The sequence below is a fragment of the Ailuropoda melanoleuca genome, chromosome 12 (genome assembly GCF_002007445.2).
Source record: "Ailuropoda melanoleuca isolate Jingjing chromosome 12, ASM200744v2, whole genome shotgun sequence".
Classification (NCBI taxonomy): Eukaryota; Metazoa; Chordata; class Mammalia; order Carnivora; family Ursidae; genus Ailuropoda; species Ailuropoda melanoleuca.
The window spans coordinates 29,700,214-29,725,199 of record NC_048229.1 but is presented as its reverse complement, the minus strand read 5'-3'; the positions used below and the strand labels follow the sequence as shown (position 1 = coordinate 29,725,199).

At 54.0% G+C, this 24,986-nt stretch overlaps 2 protein-coding genes across 4 annotated transcripts; both read right to left on the bottom strand.

Annotated features, from left to right (window-relative positions):
• Positions 1–10: 10 nt before the first annotated feature.
• Positions 11–4,388, bottom strand: KLK1 (kallikrein 1). The gene is made up of 5 exons (XM_002929775.4): positions 4,284–4,388; positions 2,403–2,562; positions 901–1,187; positions 616–752; positions 11–221 (listed from the first exon to the last, which is right to left on the bottom strand). Exons 1-5 carry the CDS (start codon positions 4,327–4,329, stop codon positions 66–68), a joined length of 786 nt encoding a protein of 261 aa, XP_002929821.1. The 5' UTR covers positions 4,330–4,388; the 3' UTR covers positions 11–65.
• Positions 4,389–5,608: 1,220 nt separating this feature from the next.
• On the bottom strand, positions 5,609–17,257 carry KLK15 (kallikrein related peptidase 15). Of its 3 annotated transcripts, none has more exons than XM_019792603.2 (6): positions 17,048–17,257; positions 10,160–10,233; positions 8,104–8,260; positions 7,512–7,795; positions 7,255–7,391; positions 5,609–6,254 (listed from the first exon to the last, which is right to left on the bottom strand). In XM_019792603.2, the coding sequence occupies exons 2-6, from the start codon at positions 10,200–10,202 to the stop codon at positions 6,102–6,104; spliced, it is 774 nt and encodes a 257-aa protein (XP_019648162.1). In that variant the 5' UTR covers positions 10,203–10,233; positions 17,048–17,257; the 3' UTR covers positions 5,609–6,101. The 3 variants fall into 3 exon arrangements, with proteins under 3 accessions (XP_019648162.1, XP_034495053.1, XP_034495052.1); XM_034639162.1 differs by having other exon boundaries at positions 8,104–8,257; XM_034639161.1 differs by lacking the exon at positions 17,048–17,257 and adding an exon at positions 13,955–14,734.
• Positions 17,258–24,986: the final 7,729 nt, after the last annotated feature.

Below are 24,986 nucleotides of genomic sequence, written 5' to 3'. Positions count from 1 at the left end.
CCAAACGTGATGAGAATTTGATGCGTATTCGATTTTACTTGGGGTAGGGAACATGATGGGGGCATTCAGGAATTGGCTGCCATGGTCTCCTTGATCCACTCCAGGTGCGAGATCACTTTGGTGTAGACTGCGGGCATATTGGGGCTGCCACATGGGATGTGGCCCCAGGATGTGATTCCTTGAAGCATACCATCGCAGATCAGTGGGCCCCCCGAGTCACCCTGCAGCACAAGGGGGAGAGGAAAAGAAAGGTCAGCGGGGGCCCCAGTCCTGCCGGCGGAGCACCAGCTCTAACAGCTGGTCTCACAGAGAGCAGACTTCGACTCCCCAGCTCCGGGAAAAGACACAGTTCTCTCCGGAGTCCACGGCCCTCTGGCTGGTGGATTCCAACAGAGGTGAACTCTGATGTAGATGAGAGAGATCTGTGGGATACCAGGATGAGGCTGGGGGAAGAAAAGGGAGCAGGGGGAGGGCGCTGAGGCTTGGTTGGGGGAGCTGGAGCTGGGAAGCAGTGGAAACAGATGCCTGGTTAGCTCTCAACAGCAGTCCAGAACGTAAGTCCCCTCCCCCAGCACCTCGAGGCCTGGGGGTGGGGGGATGGGCAGGCCGGCTCACCGCACAGGTGTCCTTGCCGCCCTCCAGCTGTCCGGCACACAGCATGAACTCTGTCACCTTCTGGGAGTGGGCCTTGGCACATATGTCATTGGATAGGAGTTCGACGTCCACACACTGGAGATCGTCTGGATATACGACTACAGACCAGAGAGAAAACGGGCTGTGACCAGACCCCAGGTGGCTCCTCGGCCCCTCCTCCCTCAGACCCTGAGTCCAGTCCCCAGCCCCCTCCTCCCCACACCCAAGTGTCTGGGCTCCAGGCTGCCGGGTCTGGCCCTGGCGTACACTTATCTGGTTCAACGCTGCCCCAGCCAGAGGCATAGCAGGTGCTCCCCAGTTGGGGTTCCTGGGTGGGCAGGTCCAGGACCCTCACAGCATCTGTAATCTGGGCGGGCTCTGCCAGGCGCAGCAGCATGAGGTCGTGGCTGTAGTCCTCTCCCGGGAGGCGCGTGTAGTTCTTCAAGAGACTCAGGTTGAACTCGGGGTGTGGGAAGCTGTCACTGACCTGGACAAACTGGGCTGTGTCTTCGTGCTCGAACAGGTTGTGGCGACCCAGCCAGAGCTGGTAATTGCTGGGGAAAGAGGGGGCCCCAGGGAATGAGGAGAGAGGAGGGGCAAAGGGAGATGGGGCCAGGGAGCCTGGGGGAGGGTCCCGAAGACGGAGAGAAACAAGGAGTAACCTCGGAGAGAGACGTTGGGAAGATAAAGAGCTATGAAGAAAAGGCAGTGAGTGAGAGACCAGCGATGTGACGAGGTCAATGCCAGAGACAAAGACAGGGGAGTGAAAAAGAACAAAGGGAGAGAGGGGATGAGGGGCAGAGGGAGGACAGTGAGAGACAGAGACAGAAGAAGGAGTCCCTGCGAGGGAAGGAACAGGAGTGAAGGAAGACACAGGGAGGAGAAGGAGCAGCGGCTCAGTGAGACAGGGACAGGAAGCAAAGGGAAAGAGGGAGGAATACAGGCTGAGAGGGTGGGGGGCAGCCTGAGAGAGAACAGGGAGGGAGGACAGGAAGGGAGCCTGGGACAGACTCAGCTGCAGCAGGGGCTGTGGGGCTGGCTCCCCAGCAGCGGGTGGCCTGGCCCCCAGCCCAAGGTCTGCTCCACCTCCCTCCCCAGACTTTCTCCCCCTTCCTCCTCCTCCTTCTCTTTCTCCTTCTCCTACTCCAGGGCCCCCAGCAGGCTCCAGCTGAAACCAGTCCTTCCCTGTGTCCCCTGGAGTGTATCATTGTCCTGGAGGGAGGGGCTGGGCACATGAGAAGCGCCCCTCTCACACACACATGTCAGGATAATCCCTTCCTTGTCTCTGGGGGTCCCCCTCAGTCCCATCCTGGGGGTGCTCAGCAGCGATGGGGGAGAGGGAGTGAGGCAGAGACCCAGAGAGAGAGATGGGGCAGCGAGATAGAGGGTGAGACATACAGATACAGGGGTGCAGCAGAGGGACCCAGAGGTGGGCAGACACGGGGGGACACACAGAGACACCAAGACCAAACAGAGAGGGAGACAGGGATAAATCATACTCAGATAGACAGACACACGCCAGAGCCAGTTACTGAGAGATACGGAGACACAGGGCAGGGAGACACAGGAAGACAGTCACAGGGAGAGACAGAGAGACAGGCTGCCGTGGGAGGGCTTCCTGGGGTTGTCCCTGCCACTCTCCATGGGACCCAGACCAATGCCATCTTTGTTTCCCTGAGCCCCCCAATCTCCCCTGAGGTGAACGCGTGCAGTTGTTTATTCCCGTGGGAGCACAGACACCCCCTCCCCACTCCCCTGCCCCCACTCACTCGTTTAAGCAGTGGGCAGCTGTGAGCACCCACTGTGGGTGCACCAGGACGCCCCCACACTGGAACTTGCTATAATGGTACAGAGCTGCCTGCCAGGGCTGGGAATTCTCCTCACAGGCCCAGCCTCCTATGATCCGGGACTGGATGGGGGGCACGGCGCCTGCAGAAGAGGTGCTGGGTGAGGGCAGGTGGGAGGTGGCAGTGGGGCCGGTGGTACTGGGCTTGGAGAGGGTGCTGTGCTGTGGGGTTGGAGGGACATGGGGGCAGAGGAGGAGGGCTGGGGGTCTGGGGCATGGGCAAGGGGTGTGGGAAGTTTCTGGAATTCTGGAGCCATTCCTGGGGTTGTGGGTTGGTGGCGGGTCCTGGGTGGGGAGACGATGCTGAGAACAGGGCCAACCACGGGGATCAGGCAGGAGACAAGAAGTCAGCGTGTGGAGTAGCATGTGGTGTGGGGATTGGGTGATATGGGGGTGATTTGGGGTCTTGGCCTGGGGAACAGAAAATGGTGAGTTCCGAGAGGGAAAAAAGATTCTAGAAACAGAGGATATATGCCCCAAGGGAGTGGCTCAAAAGCTGGGAAGGAAGGATTTGGGGGATTACGGGGATCCCAGGCTGAAGAATTGGTTAAGGCCTAGGTTGGGCTTTCAGGGTTCTGGAAAGATGCAGGAGAAGTAGGTCTGAGAGGCCAAGAATAGCATGTGGGATGAGGAGTCTCGGTGTGATTTGAGGTCCCTTGATTGGGGCTGGGAGAGGGTCCTCTGGGGGTCTGGGGTCCTTGAACAGGAATGGCTTTGTAAGAGAGGTGAGGCCATGGAACTGGGGTTGGGGTCAGGACTGGGAGAGGGCTCAGGGGGAGGCAGAGCCGGATGATAGTTCTTCTGGAATCGGGTGATCCTCATGGAGATGGGGTTCATAGTCTGAGGGTACTGGAAAGACCTGGGGTTCTCTCGGGGGTGGTGCCAGACAGGAATGAAGATGGAGGCATATTGGGGCCATGCAGCTGGGGGAATGCAGGGAGGACCCACTTGTTGTGGGGTTTTAGAATCATATGCTGGAGTACTGGGGGAGGTAGGGCAGGACAGCTGGGCTGTGAAGGTATTTGGGATCCTGGAGGGAAGTCCAGAAAACCAGAGCCATACAGGAGGGGTTCACTTGGGGAGGGCTAGAGCACGGGGAGGAAGGAAATTCTACAGGAAAGCAGCCTGTATTTGGGGCTCTGGGTGTTCTTCCTCAGGGAGAAGTTGGGGGTCCTGGATCAGGGTTCAGGGACAAGGAGTTGGGGAAGGAAGAGACATTTGTAGAATCCTCATACCAGGATGGAGGGGCACACGTGGAGTCATGGGCCAGAAAGTCTGTTTGGGGAGAAGCATAGGTGTCTGATGGAATTTGGGGGACCTGGGAAGATTTGAAGGGAACCAGATGCCAGGGACAGGAGGACCTAGTTGAGAGTTGAGAACAGATGGGAAAAATTGCCAGGGTGTAGAAGGATTTGGGGACTCAGGAGCCAGAGCCATAGGGAACTGGGGGGTGGGTGAGGGTGATCAGGGCCCCAGCGTCTGCTGGGATTGGGGGCACTCCTTGGAAGAGTTGGAGTCCCCCCAAAAGAGAGACAGAGATGGCCCAGGCTGTGCCCCTTTGGTAAGGGGCAGGAGTCTGAGTGGGGAAGAGGAGAAAGTTCTGGGGGTTCCTGGGTGGGAGCAGGGACCTAATGCAAGAATGACTGTGATCATGAGGAGGGGCTGGGGTAGGACTTCAGGGGCCCGGGAGAGAGCCTGGGACCTGGTTCTGGGGTGGACTTTGGGAGAGGAAGAAGTTATAGGGGTGAGGACAGCATGAGAGTCGGGCCCACTCCCCCACCCCACATCTTCCCCACTGTCTCACCAGTCCCCGCCGGGGACAGGGCAAGGCACAGAACCAGGAACCACATGGTGACCACAGGCAGGCTGGTGGTGAGCTGGGAGCTTGGAAGCCTCCCCAAGGAGTGTTTTAAAGCCCTCATTGCACCCCCCCAGCCCCGCCCCTGCCCTGCTGGCACGCAGATGCTGGCCAAGGCCCTGCCCCTGCTGCCTGGGGGCTGGACACCTCCCCCCACCCCAGAGCTGTGGAAGGGGCGGGAGAGCAAGCACCTGTTGTTCTCTGGGCCCTGATTGTGCTGGAAGCATTCCTGAGGCCTGAAGCCAGACGGGGCAGGGCCTGGAGCTCCTGGGCCCCTGCTCTTGGAGACAGAGCTAGTGAGGGGAGGTGTGGGGGGTGAGTGGGAAAAGAAAGAGGAAAGCGGAGGAATCACGGACCTTCATTACAAAGCCCCATATACCGGAACCCCAAGGAAAGTCACACACCCGAAGATGCAGTGTACCCTCAAACACCAGTAGGGGGCTCTGATTCCCTTCTCCCTGCACCACTTGGAGCCGAAATGCCAGTTTCCCAGCTTCCGCTGCCTCTGAACTGTAAGCTTTGGCTTTCAGAACACCCTGATTCTTGCACTCCTGGACTCGGGACCTGGGTCCCAATCTCTTGTTTCTCTCCGAATAAAATTGTGGCAGGTACCGACCGTCACAATCCTAGTGCCCCCAGGTCCAGAAATAGGAAGTTTCAGTGGTGTCTGTGAATAAATTCCCTAGCATTTCAAAATCCAATGGCCCCCTGCCCCCAAACAATGTTGGGATCCCGTTACGCCCCACCCCTACTCATTGTTCCCCAGATCTGGATGCTCAAGGTTACATCCTCCAAAGTCCCACGAATTCCAGACTATCTCCTTTCCACCGTCAAGAGCATCCTGTCCATAAATTCTAATTCCCCTCCCCCCCCCCCAGTAAAATAGTTAGGTCTCAGGAGCCAGGTTCATGCAGTTCAACATTGGGTGACCTTGAAGATCACATCTGGGGGGATCTCTGTTGAGAATGGGGAACCAGATTTCTGCAGCCTCAGTCTTAAATTCATAGGCCCCTGACACCTTCCCTTGGCTCTTCAGTAAAGTCAAAGTAGGTCGCAGGGTAACCCAGCCTCCGCTGTGTGTCGGGAACCCTGTCCAAGGAAAGGGGAGCGTTTGCCTTTTTGCCCGGCCACCAGGAATCCCACAACTAAATCTCAAAGAAAATGAGGTCACTCTTGATCATCTGTTGTGGGCTGGGTCCTTTCACTGGGGTCCAGAGATCTATTTCCCCAGTGCCAGGCACTATTTGAATCAGTTCATAGGAACTTCCTCATTTAATCCTTACAAGACTGTGAGGTAAGCAATATGATGATCTCTGTTTTACAGATGGGGAAACCGAAGCTGAGGGGCACTGGGTCTTTTCCTCAAGATCACACAGCTGACCTATGCACACATGCATGAAGAGAGCCTTACTTCAAGCCACTTCTCTTCAGCTAGGCATCGGGGCAGTGGGCGAAAAGGAACAATGTACGGTGCCTCGGGGTCCCCACCCGGTCTCTGGCTCCCGCTTCCCTTCATCCCCAGAAGTAAGTTCCAGAAACTCCTACAGAGAAGCTTGCATCAGCAGTCTTGTTATCTCGGTGTTTAAATAGGTGACCTTGAGCACGGGCTCTGGCCTGAGATGGGACAAGTCCTTGGCTGACATCTGTGCCTTGTCAAATGAGGTCTTGAGGGATGGCCCAACACTGTCCCAGGTCAGGATGGGGCTGCTGGCCTGCTCTGGGAGCTTCTGCTCAGTCAGAGACACAGGTGGTGAAACAAAATTGTCAGTTCCTCTTTATGGTTTCCTTAATCCACTCCAAGTAGCTGCAGACTTTGGTATAGACGCCAGGCTTAGTAGTAGTATCACAGGGGACATCACCCCAGGACACAATGCCCTGTAGGACTCCCCCACAGACCAGGGGTCCCCCAGAGTCACCCTGTGGGAAGAAGGGAAAGTGTGAATGGGAAACTTCTGGATCCGGTGCCCCCATCCCTATCCCAATCACCATTCACAGTCCAATCAAAACCCAATCCAACCCCACCCCATGCAATCCCACCCCAACTCAACTCAATACAGCCCAATTTAACACAAACCAATCCAGCCCAGCTCCAACCAAACCCAAGTCAATACAACTTGGCCAACCCATGTTCAATCCTCCCCATTCAGAATCACACCGGACCTACGCCCATCCTTACTGCCAACGCAAGTCATCCTGTCTTTCACAACCTAGACAGAGTTTACCCTGTCCCCCATTCAACCCAACATATTTTCCACCTAAAAACAAACCAGGGGCGCTGGGGTGGCTCAGTTGGTTAAGCATCTGACTCTTAATTTCAGCTCAGGGTCCTGGGATGTAGCCCCACATAGGGCTCCAGGCTGCCGGCTCCGTACTCAGCAGGGAGTCTGCTCGAGATTCTCTCTCTCCCTCTGCCCCCTCCCCACCTCATACTCTCTCTGTCCCTAAAATAAATAAATACATCTTAAAAAAATAAAATAAAATCAAACCAAGCCCATTCCTGTTCTTTTTTTTTTTTTTTTGAAGATTTTATTTATGTATTTGAGAGAGAGAGAGCACGAGCGGAAGGGCAGAGGCAGAGGGAGAAGCAGAGGCCCCCGCTGAGCAGGGAGCCCAACGGCCAGCTGGATCCTAGGAGCCTGAGACCATGACCTGAGCCGAAGGCAGACGCTTCACCGACTGAGCCACCCAGGAGCCCCAAGCCCATTTCCATTCTTAACTCAAACCCAGGCCATTCCAAACCAAGCGCCGCATCTTCCGCCCCAAACACAACCCAATCCATCTCTAACCTCACCCCCATCCTAACTGCTCTTCCTTCTCCATCCCCAGACCTATCGCCAGCATCTTCTCAGGCTCAAAGCAAGCACAGTCCCACCCCATCCCATCTCCCAAACCTGTCCCCCTACCCCATGGCTCTGACCTCGCAGGAGTCCGTGCCTCCGCCCTCTACTCCCGCACACACCATAGAGGCCATCACGCGCCCTGGGTAGTCCTCGTTACAAGATGTGGCCGGGATCACACTGATGTTTGCACAATGCAGCGTATCTGGGAGACTCACTGGGGAGGACAGTGGACTTGGAGTGAATCCGTATTTTCAGGCCCTTGTCTCCTTCCCCCAAGAGCCCTGGAGAATAGGGTCCCTGGAGGCCCGGCACCCAGCGCCGTCCTTTCACGCACCTTGTGACTCTGGGATCCCTTTGGTCCCAGGCTTGTCATCAGACACGAGGCCCCAGCCGGACACCACGCAGGCCTCGCCGGGTTGGGGGCAACGCGTGGGCAGCGCCACGGGGCGCGCTTGCCGGGAGAGGCGAGCGGGCCGGGTTAGACGTAGCAGCATGACGTCGTGGCGATGGCTGCGTGCTTCGTAGCGCGGGTGCGGGATGATGCGAGCCACGGTCCGCAGCTGCTCGGGGCCGTCGCGCTTGCGCAGATTGTGCTCGCCCAGGCGCACTCTCAGGGAGCTGCGCAGCCAGGTGAAGGCAGGTGAGGGCAGGCGATGGCCCGCAAGTGGAGTGTGAGGGAGACAGAAATATAAAAGAGCAGGCGAGATGGGGCCACCGCACCCTTTGGAAATCTGGCGATGCCATTACCCTCTGCCCAAGGCTCTGAACCCAACGGATCTAGCCCCTGCCCCTCAGGGACCCAGGAGGTGCACCCACCCGGAACTCAGCCACCAGGCTCCAGCACTTGCCTGCTCAGAATCCAAGATTCTCAGAGCCCTAGACCCTTGCCTGCATTCCCCCCAGGACTTTGAGCCCTGCCTTCCTACCGGGTTTGGCAGTGGGCAGCAGACAGCACCCAGTGCGCAGAAATGAGGGAAGCGCCGCAGTTGAAGCGTCCACGCTCAAACAGGGCCACTTGCCACGGCTGGGAGTGGGGCTCACACTCCTCCCCTCCCAGCATCTTGTCAGTGTCGTCCCGGGCTGCTGGGAGAGGGGGCAGAGGACAGAGCCCTTTTCCTTGGGTCCTACGCCTTGCCTGCACCCTGCCCATACTATGTATTTTTCACTCAGGCTTCCCCCCCCCCCACCGGTCTCTTAAGACATCCCTGTCCTTGAATTTTCAGCACTGCCTTCTCTCCGGCTTTTAGAACTGCTGCTTGTTTTCTCCATAACTGTCCCCTTGCCCTTGGCCCTTACCCATTTTCTACAGGATTCTGGGAGAGCAGGGAGGTGGGAAAGGACCAGAAGTCAAGAAGTCCTCTGAGATTAGGAGTGGAGACCGGGACATTGGATACAGTCCAGAGAGATGGCCACTTGGAACCAGCCACTCAAGTTCGTCGCCAAGTTGTCACAGACATCAGATGGTTACGGCCACTCGATATGTATGACACAGTCTTGGCTCCAGAGTCTGGACATCTCAGCCAAATGCAGATGTGGCCACACAAGGTCATGGGCAAACATAGGCACAACCAGTCTTCCAAACTTAGGAATTGAGGTGCAGAGCACTTTAAGCCAAAATTCACTTGCATATACTTGGGTTGCAAGAATCACAGCACAGACATTCGTAGGTGTGTATGAATTTGGACAGCTACAGCATGGGCGTGGGTGTCACACACACACACACACACACACACACACACACACACACACACACACACTACACCATGCACAAGGACATAAACAGGGATATTTCAAGGTTACGAGACCATGATCTGCTACGGCGCAATGGGGATGTGACCCCTGAAGGTCACAGCAAGGCACACAGACACCCACCCTGGGGCAGGAATCGGCACAGCCAGACCAAACGCCCATCCTCTGCCTTCCAGGGTCAGGAACTGAAACAAGGGCCCTGGCAAGGTTGGGAGAATGCGGATGTGGTGGACAGGGGGCTTAAGAAGGGAAGGGTGGGGTTGTTGTCCTGCAAAGAAGGACGGAGGGTGCAGGCTGAACAGCTGGGCGGCAAGGCTGCCCCTGGCCAGTACAAGCCGGAGGAGCGTGGAGGCCCCGGCTGGGTGCAGCGGGTAGGCGGGAGGCAGGGAGGAGAGAGCACAGAGAAAGCCTGAGGGGAGGCTGGCAGCCTGGGGAGCTTCAAGGGGCCCCCAGAGGCGAGGGTCATGTGGGGGTACAATGAAAGTCAACTTCTCCAGAGTAGAGGTGTCAGGTTACAATTACATTCTCCATGGGTAGTAGCTGAAGGGCTGGAGTTTTCCTGCCTCCCAGGGTCACCTTGACATAGCGGCCACCCCTCTCCAGCCTCAGCCCCTTCCCCCATCAAAGGAGGCCAGTGGAGGCCACCCCATAGAGACGTTCTGAGAATTAGGCGAGCTCTGGCATATATCCATGCGAGTGCCTGGCGTATACCCAGGACTCAGCAATGCCAACACACTCTTACAGGGCAGGACCCTGGACCAAACACCTTCTAGTGCCTCACCCAGAGGACCAGATGGAATCCTCACAACCCGGGGGGTGTCTGCCATTATCTCCACGGTCCAGTTGCGGATCCCGAGCCACAGAGATGTTAAGTAACCAAAGATGGTGAATTGGAACTCGAGCCTAGAAGTCTGCGGTCTTGGCCTCTTAGCACGTGTTTAAGGCTTATTATGAGCTTTAACTACTTTATGCTACTGAACCCTGGCCATTACTGTCATAGGTGGGTCCTGTCCCCTGGAGAAGGCACTCAAGGTAGAGAGAGGTGAAGCAATTTCCTCAAGGTCACACAGCAAGGACAGGGCAGCCCCAGGCCTCTGACAGTCTCAGGGTAGGGTGAGGACTTGGGGAGGGTGATGGGGAGTCGTGGAAGACTGCAGGGCCTGGATTTGCTACTGAAGTGGGGGAGGGGCACCATGTTCCCATAGACCCGGACCTGACCTGGGCCCGCCTCACCTGCAGACGTGAGCAGGAAGGAGAAGGTGAGGAGAAGCCACATTGCAGAGCAGGGACGAGGGTTCTGTTGAAGTCTGGGAAGGGGAGAGAATGAACCGGCGGAAGGCTGGTCACTTGGGGCTCAACCTGGATCCCTCCAGACACAAACTCATCCCCCCGCTGCTTGAGAAACTTCTTCCACCATCTTTGTTCCCCCAGCCCCAACCCAGACTGCCCCCCCGCCGGTTCTCCATCTCCGAGGGTCATGTCCTTCCTCCAGACACCAGAAGAGACCCTCAGGCGCCCCCACAGCCTGTCAGGCCCCAGCACCATTCCACTTGCTCCTGGATCTCTCTCCGTGCTCGAGGCTCCGGCTCAGAATACATTCTCCCCCAGACCCTATCCCAGCCTGCTACCTGGCCTCCTGGGTGCCCGCTGCTCCCCACCCCTGCCGTCTGTTCTTCCAATCAAGTTCCCACTCCCCCGGCCTACATGGCCCTGCAGGGTCTTTCCACACCCAGAGTTGACCATGTCCTACTCCTGCTTACAGCCCTTATGGATCCCTGGCACCTCCAGAATAAAGTCCTAGCTCCCCAGCCTCACTTTCGAGGGTATTAGTGGTTTCTCCCCTTCCACCAGCCCCTCTGACGGGGTCTCTCATGACCTTGCCCTTCTACACACAGCCGATTCTCCCATTTTCCTTCCTGTGATTTCATGCCTCCATGCCTTTGCTCAAGATGTTCCTCCTTCCGAGTATGCCATTCCCTTCAGGGTCCACTTCCACCTTGGGGGATTCTCTGACCATCTCCTGTCCATGGTGTCTGCCTCTGGATTTCTGGTGAAGGCTCCAGCTTATGGGAGTTCCTAGCAAGCTTTGGGAATGAATTAAAGCCTTCCCCTCATCTTTAAATTCATAGTTGCCCACCAAGGCTCAGCTCCCACCTCTTCTGGGTGGCCCTGAGACCTAACAGGTATCTTTTCTGGGCCTCACAGCCCCTGGTGTGCCTCCGTCACATCACAGATCCCCAGGAACGTTCAGGTAAGGTCCTCTCTGTGGCCCCAGCACTGCCCAGCTTGGGGCCTGGCACCTGGGACACCTGGGGCAGTTGATCTGAGCTGGGCTGAACCCCTGATAACTCCTGACCTTGTTCTTGGCTCTTATACAAGCGCTTTCGGGGACGTCCTCCTGATTCACTCCATCCACCCACCCACCCCGCTGTTCCTTCTTGCATCTCCAGGACATTTTCTTGGTTCAGGTCCAACCTGAGACCTCAGTAAAGGACACATGGACCTACACAGGTGCCCTTGAAACTCAAGTCCCTCAGGGCAGTGCATGTCTGCATCCAGTGTCTCCCCTAGACCAGGGCAGACCTGTATCTCCCTGGGTATCTCTCAATCCCCCCACCCCCAGCTCTTGTCTCAAAGATCTCACCTCCTCCAGATCCTCCAGCTTCATCTGGGGCGGCTTGGATGCCAGAAGAAGGGGAGCAGGCACCTGAATACCTGAATTTATATGTTCCCGGCCCCACCCGGGTCTAGGGGGTAGGGTGGGGTGGGAGGAGGTTGAGAGTCAGGTTTACAGGTGGGGATGCCTAGGTGGCTAGTGGGGTGGGGGACAAGGCCTAATGAGCATTTATTAGGTTGAAGCTTTTGTCTGAGTCTGTAAGGAAGAATTCTCTGCCAGGGACAGTTCCCCAAGTGAGAGGAGGTAAGAGGGCAAGAGCCCAAAGATCAGAGGAAATCAACAGATAGGACCAGCAGCCTGGAATCTGGAACATGGAATTTGGGGTCTAGAGTGTAGAAACTGGACTCTAGAGGCATGCTTCTTGTGCCTGGAGTAGGGTTCTGAATCTTTGATTCTGGACCTGGATCTGGACCTCTCAATTCTGTATTCTGAACCTTGGATCTCTGATTTTGGACAGTGGATTTTGGATCTGGATCCCCACTTACTGATTTTGGGTTCTGGATTCAGATCTCCGATTCTGAATCTGGGTGCCTGGGCCTCCTAACTCTGGATCCTGGGTATTGGATTCTGGATCTTGGGTTTTACACTTTTTGCTGTGGATCTTCAACTCTAGACTCTGAGTTTGGAGGTCTAGAGTCAGGCATTCGTGACCTGAAGTATAGAGTATGGATTTTGGAGTCCGAATTCTGGAGTTCAGGTCTGGAATCTGGATCCTAGAGTCTGGTCTTTGAGTGACAGGTCTTAGTCTTGGATTCTAGATCCAGGGCCTTTGAATCTAGAGTCCAGACTAGGAGTCTGGAATTTGGTGTTTAGCACCTAGGACTTGAGGTCCTAGGTCCCCTCACATCCGCTTTGTGAAGCCTGGGTCCTGGAGCATGAATGGTAGATTTTGAATTTTGAGTTTTGGGGCCTGGATTCGAGAATCTGGGTCTAGACTTTTAAGCTTTTATGGATTAGCTTTGGAGTGTAGAGTCTGGAGTTTTAAATCTGCATTGTGCATTTAAAGGGCCGGACTGGGAGATATGGGCCTGAGTTCCACAAGTCAGAGATTCCTAGAATCTTCTCTATAGTATGAATTTAGACACTGGGAGACTGGAGTCCTTAATCTGGATCTGCTGTCTTGGTTCTGCATTTTGAAATCTGGATTCTGCTTTCTGGAGATCATTATTAGAATGACTCAAAGCTTTGGGAATTTGAAGTTGTCCTCTAGTGTCTCGGTACCATAGGGCCCTGAGCAATTTTCTAGAGTCTATCCTGGCTTGTTTAACTAATGAGGAGGCACAGAGAGCAGGAGGGACTGACCTCAGATCACCCAGTGAAGGTTGGGACCTATTATAAACATGGTCCTTCTCAGTATCTGGAAAGCCAGATGCAGCCAGGGGTGCATGAACAAGGGCTGACTGTTTAGGGGATCAGTGGCCAATGCCTACGGCTTCTTGGCCCTTGATTTCCGCACAGATAATATCTGAGAATGATGGCACCTAAGCCACCAGATGTCTTTCAGATATTCCTGAACCACAGACCCTCAGTTATTCCAGAATCTTAGGGTCTCAGTTATTCTAGAATGATAGACCCTCAAAATCTCTAGAATACTAGACCTTCAGAATCTAGAATCTAGTATCTAGAACCTAAGATACCCCGGAAGTCTAGATCCTCAAACACTTCAGAACCCAAGAGTTTAGAATAGTGTAGAACCACAAACCTCCACATGTTCTAGAACCCTGGATCATCAGATGTTCTGGAACCCCCAGACATTTAGACATTCTGGATTCCCAAGCTAAAAGCTATTCTAGAACTCCTTTGCCCCTTCATCTGGCTACAAATTCGTGCTGACAGTCTCTAGGACTCACAGTGGGCCACAGCTTCAGTTGGACCGTTCCTGTGGTCCTTATCTCATTTATCCTCCTGACAGCCTTGTGAGGTGGTTATCATGGCTTCCTCCTTAATATGGAGAAAACTGAAGCATCATAGGCATTGGTCACTCAGAGGTGCTGGGGGGAGTATTCTGACTCTTGGAGCACCTGGCTGGCCCGTTTGCCTCAACCCGGGGAGCCACCTCCCTCTGCTGGACCTGGGTGGTGACGAGGGGAAGGAGGTGAACCCCTGGGGGACTCATCAGGAGAGCTTCCCTGGTGCCAGGCTAAGCGCTTTCCATCACGATCGCACGTGTTTCTCCCACTAAATCACGCAGGCAGGTAATTGCAAGCATCCCCATGACACAGACGGGGTCACCGACGGATCTCACGCCTAGCTCCGCCCTGGCTCGCAGGCTCACTGGGAGGGCGCCTCGCCCCGCCCCCGACGCGGTGACGTCAGCGCCCCTCCTCCCGCCCACTCGGACCGCGGCAGACCTAGGTTATCGATCCACGTCGTCCTGGGCCCCTTTCCAGTTGTCCTTCACCTCCCCAGGAGGCCTGAGTCCCGCCGTCTGCCTTGTCTTCCTCCTCCTGCGAAACTCCCCGAAGCCCGGAGCCTTTCTTTCCTCAGCTCCTGTGGTTCAACCACCAACTACGCAGGTCTCCTTCATCTGACCCTGAACTCCAGCCTCTGGCAGCCATCGGCTCCTGGGCGTCCTCCCACCCCTAGTGTCCTCAGGCCCTTGTCACTCACTGTGCCCTAACTCACTTCTCTCTCCCCAAACTCCAACCCCCATGTTGCCCATCGCAGGGACATCTCCGCTGTTCACCCAGTCTGCGGTCAGTCCCCCAGGCACTGCCCCCGCCCCTTCCTTTTCCTTATCCCCCTACCGCTCAGCGGTCTCCAGCCCCATCCCTTCTCTCCGTTCCCCTGGCCTGGCTGCCGCTCGGGCATACTCCTCCGCTCCTAGACCCTCACCTCCAGCCTCCCGTCCTCTGTTTTGTCTCCTCCCGCCCACCACCAGGTGGTCTCAGAAGGTCTCTCTACGCTCAGGGTTGAGCCCTTCCCTCCCCTGCTCACAGTCCTTCAGTGATGACTGCAACACCTCAGGACCAGGTCGCTGCCTTCAGCGAGGCATCTGAGGCTGGGATCCTCCCGTCTGAACAAGCCTCATCTTACCGCCTTCCCCAGGGAGACAGTCACTGTGTCCCTCCCACCCTGGAATGGGACTGGACTCCTGGTGCCTGAGGCTCCCCTTCACCCTCACCCCCCCCTTCAATGTGGGACGAGTTGAAGGTGGTGTTTCCGGGAACTGGCTCTGGAGTCAGAGAACCTGGGCTCAGACCCCCCACTTCCCCACTTGCTCGTTTGGGAGCTTCTGGTGTCTTCCTTTCTCTGCTTCTGATTCTCATCCTTAAAATCAAATAATCAGAGGATCCCCTCAGACAGTTTTCCAAGGAGTATCTAAGAGCTAGTGCACGTAAGGAGCTAAGGGCACTGTTAATTTCACCCCATTTCACAGATGAACAGACAGTGGGGAAGGGAGGCCCCCAGTCATTCAAGGTCATCCAGGCTACAGATGTTGGGGGGGGGGGAGAAATGATCCAAGGGCTCTCATTACCCCTTGGGTACAAAGCATCACTTCTCTGGTTATCAGGGTACCAATGTGGGGTAGGAGTGGAAAAATGATGGGGATAGTCTCTGGGTTGGAGGAGGTAATATGCATGGAGCAAGTGTGTAAATCCTAAAATTAGGCTGGCACTTAGAAGACTGGTTAACACAGGATGTGATTCAGATGTGTACTCTAGAGCCGGGGGCCTGGAATCTTGCCTACAACCCATAATACTGTGCAACTTTGGGCAAGTCACTTGGTCTCCCTATGCCTCAGTTTCCTCATCTGTAAGATGAGAATAATTGCTTCTGCCTCATAGGAGTGTTTTGAGGCAGTAGTGCCTGAAACCCGTGCCTGGCATTTAATCAGTGCTGGGTAACCCTGGTCATTATCAGTCCTGTTTTCCCCTGAGAACAAAATCATAGGGAGGGGTGGTCCTACGGTCTTTCTTAGATGACACAGCCGGGCAGCAGCAGATCGGGGACTTGAAGAATCTGAGTCTGTCCACCTCTCAGATATGGCACCTTTCTCTGAAATTCCTTTCTCCAGACTCCCGTTTTACAAATGGGGACACTGAATCCCAGGGAGAAGAAACGTGGAGATACGTGGAGCCCCAGCGTGAGGGTGTTCTTCTATCCAGCAGGGAGGAAACCTCATGGACGGACTAGGATTACAAGGTTGTATCCGAGGCTATTTCTCGTTCTGTGCTGGGGGGAGGCTGAGGAGCAGGGGGAACCCAGACTGCAGACGTTGCGTCTTTTCCTCTTGCCCTGGAAGGCTCCTGCCGCTAGGTGGCGCCAATGTGCGCTTGTCCCGCGGAGGTTTGCTCCTGGGTCTGAGGGAGGGGGGTTTGGGGGAAAGACGCAGAATTCGGGAACCCTGAAGAAGGTGGATCTCGGCGGCGGCAGAGAGGAGAGGCTGGAGACTCGTCCTGAGATTTGTCCTTAGTTGTTCTGCAGGAATTTTTGGATCCAATCAGTGAACGGGCCCAGGTTTGCTCAGGTATTTGGTTGGTTTGCTGGGGTTTTCCGCAGGGGTGCACCCCTATGGACACCAAGTCCTGCAAGTACCCCTCCACCCCAGCCCAGAGGGCTCCCGCCGTCCTTCAGGGACAGACGCAGAGGGACCAAGATCCAAGTCAGGCCGAACGTCAAAGGAGTGGAGAGACAGAACAGGACAAAAGACAAAGGTGGGCAGGACAGGCCTCCCCCCCCGCGCCCCCCAGTCTATCCCCCAGGAACTCACGTCTCAGAGCCTGTGCCCCCCTCTACCCACTCCGTCCTGAAGTTCAATTTTTGCTTTTCTGCGGGTCCCCCAGCTTGCCTTTCTCCCTCTATCTCTCTCCCTCTCTCTCCCCTCTGGTTCCCTCTGTTTCTTTTTTCCTGCCTTTCCGTGTCAGAATCTCCACCTTCCTCCAGCTCTCTTCATCTCAATTTGTTCATCTCCTTCCTCCTTCCACCTCCCTCCTTTCTGCATGTCCCACTGGCTCCCATTTTGTTCTCTTTGCACCTCCAGCCCGGCTGGAGTGTTCCGTGTTCCACGGCTCCTTTCTCCCTCCCCCTCTCTGCATGGGGCCTGTCTCCTGCTCTCTTTCACCTCCCTGGGTCTCCCTCTTTCACCTCTTTCCGTCCTCGTGTCCCGATCCTCACTCTCTCCTCCTCTCTGCCCCACTCCTGTCTCCCTGTAGACAGGTCTCCTCCTTTCTCCCCTGCCTTTCCCAGATCCTAAATGCAGGGCCCTTTGCCTTCCGGCCTATGCTGCTGGAACAGAACGTGCCCCGACGATACAGCAACTGGTAGGCGGTTCTGCAGACCTCCTCGGTCACCCCGCGCACCTTGCCACACTGCAGCCCTGGGGACTGGCTTGGGACACACCACGAGGAGAGCAGGGAAAGTCAAGGACGGAGACACCGTGAGACTTAAAGATAGGGCTCACTGCCTCCTCCAGACCCAGCTGGAGGTAAGGCGGAGGGTACCTGGGCTGGCACGCTGGGGGCGGTGCTGGGGGAGTCCTTGGTGGCTGCGCGAGGTTGTTGACATCGGTGGGGCGGCTGTGCTCTGGCGCGGCACAAAGGAGGGCTTCTAAGCATCCCTCCAGGCTAAGTCTCCATAGCTGGGCCACCAGCCCTCTCCTGAAAGACTTAATTCCACAGCCTCAGCCTAGACCTGCCCAGAGAACAGCCAGCCTAGGCCACGCCCCCAGAGCTGAGGCCGCGCCCCCGTCCAGTCCCTTGCGGGGAGCAGCGCCCTCCAGCCCGGTCCTGGTTGGGCACTTTTTGGAGTGCCGCTCTTAGAGTAGCTCAGGTTCGTGGAGCTCCCTGCTTGTAGCACCGCCCTGGAGTGAGCGCCCAGGAGCAAGGTCAGTTCTGAGTTCAANGTGAGTGTAGACGGCTCCTTGAAGCTGCTCAGCCAAGAGACTAAGGCCAAAGTTCGGATCATTCTAGGTCACGTCTGCCCCTCTCTTCGCTCGCAGTCGCTCAACAAACCCTGGGGGCTCCCTTTAGAGGTATCAGGAGTGGACCCCTTCGCCCTCCCTGCCTCCACCCTGGCCACCCCTATCCTCACTCCACACCAGGCCCCCTGCCTGTCCTCACCCCTGCTGTCTGACCCCACACAGACGCCTGAACACCCAAGTCAGGCCCCGTCCTGCTTCTGCTCAGCAGTCCCCATGCCCCGGGGTCCCTGAGAGGAGCGGCACTTACCTCCCTGTGGCCCCAGGTGAGGCCCCAGGGGATGGGCCCCTTTCTTCCCTCTGGTGTCACCTCCCACCCTCTCCCTTGATCCCTGGGCTCCATCCACACTGGCCTGGCTGACACCCTCACACACCCCAGGCCGCTTCCCCTGGGGGCTCTGCACCTGCTCTTNCCCCCCCCCCCCGCTGGGCTCCCCCTCTCCTGCTGCAGGTGTCCGCTCAGGCCCGCCTCCTCCCTGCCTTCCCCCTCATCACAGGGCTGTCCCCCTGCTCTGCGATGTCTCCTTCTGCCCCACGGCACCAGCACCTCCTAACATGCACTGTCACTTCTGTGTCACGTTCACTGTTTCCGTCTGTGTCCCCTGGGGGGGGGCTGGCTCTGTGAGGGGGGCTGCTCTCTGGTCACTGCTGTCTTCCCAGGGGCTAGGTTGGTGTTGGGCATGCAGTAGGCGCTCAGTAAGTACGTGCTGCCTGGAGGAAGGGGTGAATAGTGATGTGCAGGACTGAGGTTCGGGTGGTGTCTGGATGGGGGTGTGGGATAGGACAGGGGTGGAGGCACCGGCGGCGGGACTATAGCTGGGCAGCAGTGGGACCGATGCCTGGTGAACCCTTGCACCCCCGCCCTGAATCTGGGTCCCCTCCCCCAGCCCAGGTGGCCGAGGGGGAGAGGCTGGCTCACCGGGCAGGTGTCTTTACTACCCTCCAAGTTCCTGGCACACAGCGTGAAGTCAGTCACCCTCTGTATGTGGTGTCAGGCACACATGTCATTAGACAGGAGTTTGAGGTCCATACAGGGGAGATCATTTGGCTTCCTGGCTATTGGCAATGGAGGGACCCAGCTGTGGGTGACGTCATCTGGCTCCTCAGCCCCCACTCCTTGGGACCGAGAGGTGTTGGTCCCCAGCCTCCTCTTCCTTCAGACCCAGGTGTCCTGGATGCACTTGGTGGAGTAGCCCTGGCGTGTATTATTTGGGTCGATGATGTCCCAGCCCACAATGTGGCATTGGTACAATGCCATATGGTGGAGGGGAGTGGCTGGGGAGGCCGGTGGACTTGGAGTGGACTCATAAGTTTCTTAAACATGTGTGTGTTGGGGGGGGGCTTCTCATGTGCCCAGCCCTCCCTCCGGGACAATGATCCATGGCAGGGGGACACAGGGAAGGCCTGGTGGGGGCTGTGGAGGAAGAGCTAGAGGGAGAGGGACAGGGAGGGGAAGAGAAAGGGGGAGTGTTTGGGGGGGGAGGAGGGTGGATGAGGGGGTAGGGCAGAGAGAGCGTAGAGGGAAGAAGGAAGAGGGAGGAGAGGAATGGGGACTCTGCCCTTGGGCTGGGGACCAGGCCACCCATATGGAGCCAAATAGTAGGAGGGAAAGGAAGGGGGCAGAGACAGATGTACCCCAGTGGTTCTCAGATGGGGGCAGTTTGGCACCCTCCCACCCCAGGAACGTTGTCAATGTCTGCAGACATCTCACACAGGTTCTGCAAGGACACACAGAAGGGGGTGGATGTCTGGGCACTCTGTGGTGACGATGAGATGAAAGAGGGATGTGTGTCCACCCTGAGGGAGGGGACAGTGACCCGTGGTAGATGCTGTCCATGGAGCAAGAAACAGAAGTTGGAAGCAGAGTGCACCAGACGCACACAGCAAGGATGGGACTTCGAACACCCCGATTTGTTCTGGAGGCCGTGGGAAGCCCTAGAAAAATTGTGAGTAGAGGAACAGTAGGGTCAGCACTGTGTTGTGGGCAGACAGACTAAGGGAAGAGACTGGAGTCCTTGGAAGCTGACTTACTATGGGGGGGGTATGTTGGAGGTGCCCCCAAACACCCTCAGATTCAGTGATTTCCTAGAGGATTCCAGGAATTCAGAAAGGCTGTTACACTGTGATTTATATGGTTTATTCCAGTGACTGTTATCCTGTGTATTATATGTTATAGTGTGGTTTATATGGCTTATTACAATGACAGGATACACATCAAAATCAACAAAGGAATCAACGATCGAAATGTGGAGAAATCAGGGACCACCCTGCAGTGGAGTTGCATGGATAGCAAGTGATTCTGCCGGCAACAATGTGTGACAAGTACAAAGTGTTTCTAACTAGGGAAGCTCACCTAAGCCTTGGTGTCCAGAGTTTATAGGGGGGTCAGTCTAATGGGCACGGAGTATCTGCATGACTGACCTTAACTACTCAGTCTCCCGTCTCTCCAGAGGTCCAAGTGATACAACATGGCCCAGGCCCAGGTGTACAGAAACAGGTGTTCAACATAAATCACATTGGTAGCATAAACTATCTGGCATAGTTCAGAATGCCAGGTGTGTGAAGGGACACCTATTAGACAGAATATTCCAAGATGGTTCATATCGCAGGTCCTATTTATTAAGCACCCGGTATGTGCCAAGCAGTGTGCTAGAACTTTGCATGTTCTGACGACTATTTCATATTATCCCAAACCACAGAGGTAGCAAACTGAATCCAGGGAGCCTGACTGTAGATCATATACTGTTTACTATATTATTATGGAAGAGTGAAGGGGGGGAAAAGCCCAGAAAAAGAGAGATGAAGAGATGGAGAAATGAACAGAAAGAAGAGGCATGAGGGAGGCATGGAGGGAAAGAGGGAGAATGCACCACAGGGCTGTTCATGGGGCCATCTCTGGACTCCTGGGTCCTGTTCCGAGGTGACCCCCTGCCGTTGCCTCTTTGGTGGGGCAGCAGGTGTCCCTATCCATAAAGAACAAGACATTTACAGGAGACACAGAGAGACAGAAACAAACATAGGGCAATGGCATGAAAGTGTAGGGGAATATCTTTGTAAAGGAGGGACAAGGGAAGATCTTAGCCATGATGCCAAAGACACAAACTTAGGACAAAAATATTATGGATTTCACTGCCTTGAGATTAAAGGCTTCTGTTCACGGAAGAATGTGGTGGGCTAAATAAATAAGCAGATGGCAGAATGAAAGGAAAGAGTGATTTTGTGCCCAACAGATGAGAGATCAATATCTAGAATATACCAGACTCTCCTGCACATGGACAAAAAGAGATGGCCTGTCCTATAGAGAAATGAGCAGCAGTATGAACAAGTGGTGTGCAGAGGGAAAATGAAAGAGCTAACAATTGTTTGCGAGATGCTCGAAATCACTTGTAAGATAAATGCAAGGTAAAACAGACATCCTCTCACACCTCACGGACTGCCAACATTAGAAGCTAAGTAACCCCAGGAACTGATGGAGAGAAACTTCCATCCTCTGCTAGTGAGCCTGCGGACCAGGACAGTCATGGTGGAGACTAACCTGGAGAACTAGTCGAGTATCCATATGCCCTAAGAGCCACAGGTTCTGATAGTGGGCAAATACCCCAGAAAGATTCTCACACAGTTTGACGAGGGAGCTGTAAAAGATGTCCATTCTACACTGTGGGGCTTGGGAGTAGGGACCTCAGTGGCATGGACACCTGCACTGGGGGGAGTGTGCAGGCAAGGGCGGAGGAGGCAGGAATGACCCCTCTTGTAAGGTCAAAAGTAGTCAATTAGAAACAGAGATACTGAATGGGGCGCCTGGGTGGCTCAGTCGTTAGGCATCTGCCTTCGGCTCAGGGCGTGATCCCGGTGTTATGGGATCGAGCCCCACATCGGCCTCCTCTGCTGGGAGCCTACTTCTTCCTCTCCCACTCCCCTTGCTTGTGTTCCCTCTCTCACTGGCTGTCTCTCTCTGTCAAGTAAATAAATAAAATCTTTGAAGAAAAGAAAAAGAAACAGAAATACTGAAAACAGGAGATGAGAGAGAGAGAGAGAGAGAGACAGGGAGGGAGATCAGTGGCCTTAGGGACTGGTTCAGGGGTCTCTCCTTGTGTTCCTACTCTTGACCTCTCTCCTCGTTCCTTCACCTGGGTCTGGGATCAGAACAGCCCCAGAGTTTAGCTTAAAAATTACAGCACCTTGAGTTATGTCTACTGGCCATGGGGACATACCCAATCCAAGATGCTCATCCATGCATCCTCGCCCCACCAAGGAGGCAGCAGGCAGGGGCTCCCCTCAGAACAGGACCCAGGAGTCCAGAGATGGCCCTGTGAACAGCCCTGTGGTGCATGTACTGGACTTGCTGTCTCTCGGGTCCTGTGCCTCCATCACCTTCTGGAGGTTTCCCTTCATCTCTGCCTCTAGGAATCTGTCCTCTGTGCATGTCTGCCTCTAACTAGTCTCGTCTTTCTGACTCCATGTTTGACACTGTTTCTCTCTGTGTCTCTGTTTTCGAGCCCATCTCTCCCCCTCCCTCCTGTACTTCTGGATGTGGAGCTGAATGGAGCCAGTGCCCAGCTCTGTCTCTCTGAAGTCGCTGACTCTGTCTAACTTCTTCTCCTTCTCTTTCTCTCCCTCTCGCACTCTGACCTGCTGTCCTCCTATGTTCCATGTCTTTGGGCCATGATTTCAATGTCATACAACCCTCCCTGCCCAGTGACTTCCTGGAGGAAGGAGAATGGGGGGGAGAAGGAGAACTTGTGGAACCTGGGCTAAAAGTCCTCAGGGGAGTCCCCATCTTTCTAGCAGGTACTATATAACGACTACACACGGAATGCCTTGGGTCTGGTTCCTGGCTTCTGACCTTCCTATGTTAGAAATAACTGATGTGTTAGTTTTGTGTTACATTTATATTCCATTCTGCATCAGTTTTTTGTGAAAAGGTAAGATCTTAGTCTGGATTTTTTTTTTTTTTTTGCCTGTGGATGTCTAATGTTTCCATAATATTTGTTAAAAGGACTAAGACTTTCAGCATTGAATTGCCATTGCTTCTTTGTCAAAAGTCTGCTGACTTTACTTCTGTGCATTGGTTTTGTTTTGTTTTGTTTTGTGACTCTATATTCCATTCTATTGATCTATTTTTTTCACCAACACAACACTCTCTTGATAGTTGTAGCTTTACAAGAAGTCTTGATATGGTGTTAGTTTTCCAACTTTCTTCTTCTTTTCCTGATTTTGCTGGCTGTCCTGGGTCTTTTGCCTTTCCATATAAGGTGTTTTTTTTTTTTTTTTAAAGATTTTATTTATTCGACAGAGATAGAGACAGCCAGCGAGAGAGGGAACACAAGCAGGGGGAGTAGGAGAGGAAGAAGCAGGCTCATAACAGAGGAGCCTGATGTGGGGCTCGATCCCACAACGCCAGGATCACACCCCGAGCCGAAGGCAGACGCCCAACCGCTATGCCACCCAGGCGCCCCTCCATATAAGGTTTAAAATCAGTTTGTCAGTGTCCACAAATTAGCTTTCTGGGATGTTGACTGGGATTTCATTGAATCTATAAATCAAGTTGGGAAGAACTGACGTCTCAAAATATCGAGTGTCCCTATCCATGAACATGGAATCTCTCTCCAGTTATTGAGATCTTCTCTGATTTCATTCATCGAGTTTGGTAGTTTCCTTATATAGATTTTCCACACATTTTATTAGATTAGTTCCTAAGATCTCATTTTTGTGAGTGCTAATGTAAATGGCATTGTGTTTTTAATTCCAAACTCCTACTGTTCATTGCTGTATATAAAAAGACAGTTGACTTCTAGATAGCATCCTTGCATCCTTGCAACTGAAAAATTAATAAAAGGCAATTTAAAATGGAGTCTGGGGCCAGAAGCGGGAGCTCTGATGCTCTACCATTTGTCACTTGCAGACCCCAAGAAGAGACACACCTTGCATTTTCAACAGGAAGAAGCATATACTTTACTAACACAGCGGGGGGAAAAGAAAGATTTTCTCTTTTCCAGGCAACAGCCCCACCAGTGAAGGACCGTCACAACTCAGCCAATGGGAAGCCACTGCGCTCCAAACTCCCAGTTACTCCAGTGGACTTTTTGGTTAAAACAGCCCTCCCAACTCTTTCCTTTCCTCTATAAAAGAGCATCCCTACCAGGTGTTCTCTGGACTTGCCTATGGTTTTGCCATAGGTTGCATGTCCTGAATTGCAATTCTCTGATATTCCTGAATAAGCCGTGTTGCTGGTAAAATAACTTACAGTTTTATTTTTAGGGTTAACAGGACCTTGCTATAATTGTTTATTAATTCCATAAGGTTTGTCAATTTTTTCTGTGACTTTATAGATAGACAATATGTCATCAGGGAGCGAAGACCTTCTTAGTTTTTCCTTTCTAATTAAGTACACCTTTAATTTACTTTTTTTGGTGGTGGCTTCTTATTGCATTAGCTAGGACTTCCAGTATAATGTTGAATAAGAGACATGAGAGAAAACATCCTTTCGTTGTTTGCAGCCACGGGGGGAAAGAATCTAGTTTCTCACATTAACCAATGTGATCTGTGAGATTTTGTATCAGTTCTTTATGGAATTGAGGGAGTCCCTTCTCTAGGTTTATGCTGCAGACCCATGTTTTGTACCTCAGTGGAGGAAAATAAGCTTAGAAATCCACAGTCTCATCAGAGGCAGCAGGAAATCTGCACAATCTCTGCTCAGGAGATATTATCTTTATTAATCTGAGCTATAAACAGATCTGCCCTGGAGGCGTATTTATTTTTTGAATAGCAAATAAATCTTTATAAGAGTGGAATGTTATTAGTTAGGACAAGAAACATTTTTTTTTTCTGAGGGACATCTTTATTGTCCTGGACAGTAAACAAACTGCTCTGAGGGGAATTCTATCCCGACACTGTTTACAACACACCTTCCACCATTTTCTGCAGGAGGAACCTTCTTCCTCCTTCCATATCCATCTTGCTGACCACAACCGTGTTTCCCCAGTCTGACCAGGCAGAATGTGGTCATTTGACCTGGATATGTAAATCCCACCCTAATGCACATGTCCGTGTGTGTATGGCTCTGACCTTTGGAATATATCTGTGGACAGTTACGACTTGAACTTGTGAACACACACGCACAGGAGTCTATAGCTAATGAGGTCAAAGGAGGTGGAGGAAATTTCTGGAAAAACAGGCAGCAGTTGTAAAACCTAAAGAAAGAGCATTGCTTAAAAAAAACCCAACAATGTCTGGGGGTGCCTGGGTGACTCAGTGGGTTAAGTGTGTCTGCCTTCAGCTCAGGGCATGACCCCAGGATCCTGGGATGGAGCCCTGCACTGGGATCCTTGCTCAGCGGGGAGCCTGCTCCTCCCTCTCCCTCTGCTGCTCCCCCTGCTTGTACTTGTTCTCTCTCTCTCTGTCGAATAAATAAATAAAATCTTAAAAAAAAAAAAAAAGACTTCTGGAGAAGTTGCAGGAACAGC

What these genes read in the sequence shown, in the direction of transcription:
- KLK15 (XM_019792603.2), bottom strand. Translation starts at nt 10,202, where the DNA reads ATGTGGCTTCTCCTCACCTTCTCCTTCCTGCTCACGTCTGCAG. An exon ending in GCTGCCCACTGCCAAACCCG is followed by an intron (nt 7,796 to 8,103) that starts GTAGGAAGGCAG and finishes CTGGCTGCGCAG; the next exon opens with CTCCCTGAGAGTGCGCCTGG. An exon ending in AGGGATCCCAGAGTCACAAG is followed by an intron (nt 7,392 to 7,511) that starts GTGCGTGAAAGG and finishes TGTCCTCCCCAG; the next exon opens with TGAGTCTCCCAGATACGCTG.
- KLK1 (XM_002929775.4), bottom strand. Translation starts at nt 4,329, where the DNA reads ATGTGGTTCCTGGTTCTGTGCCTTGCCCTGTCCCCGGCGGGGACTG. An exon ending in CCTGTCCCCGGCGGGGACTG is followed by an intron (nt 2,563 to 4,283) that starts GTGAGACAGTGG and finishes CCTCTTCTGCAG; the next exon opens with GCGCCGTGCCCCCCATCCAG. An exon ending in GCGGCAAGGACACCTGTGCG is followed by an intron (nt 222 to 615) that starts GTGAGCCGGCCT and finishes CTTGTGCTGCAG; the next exon opens with GGTGACTCGGGGGGCCCACT.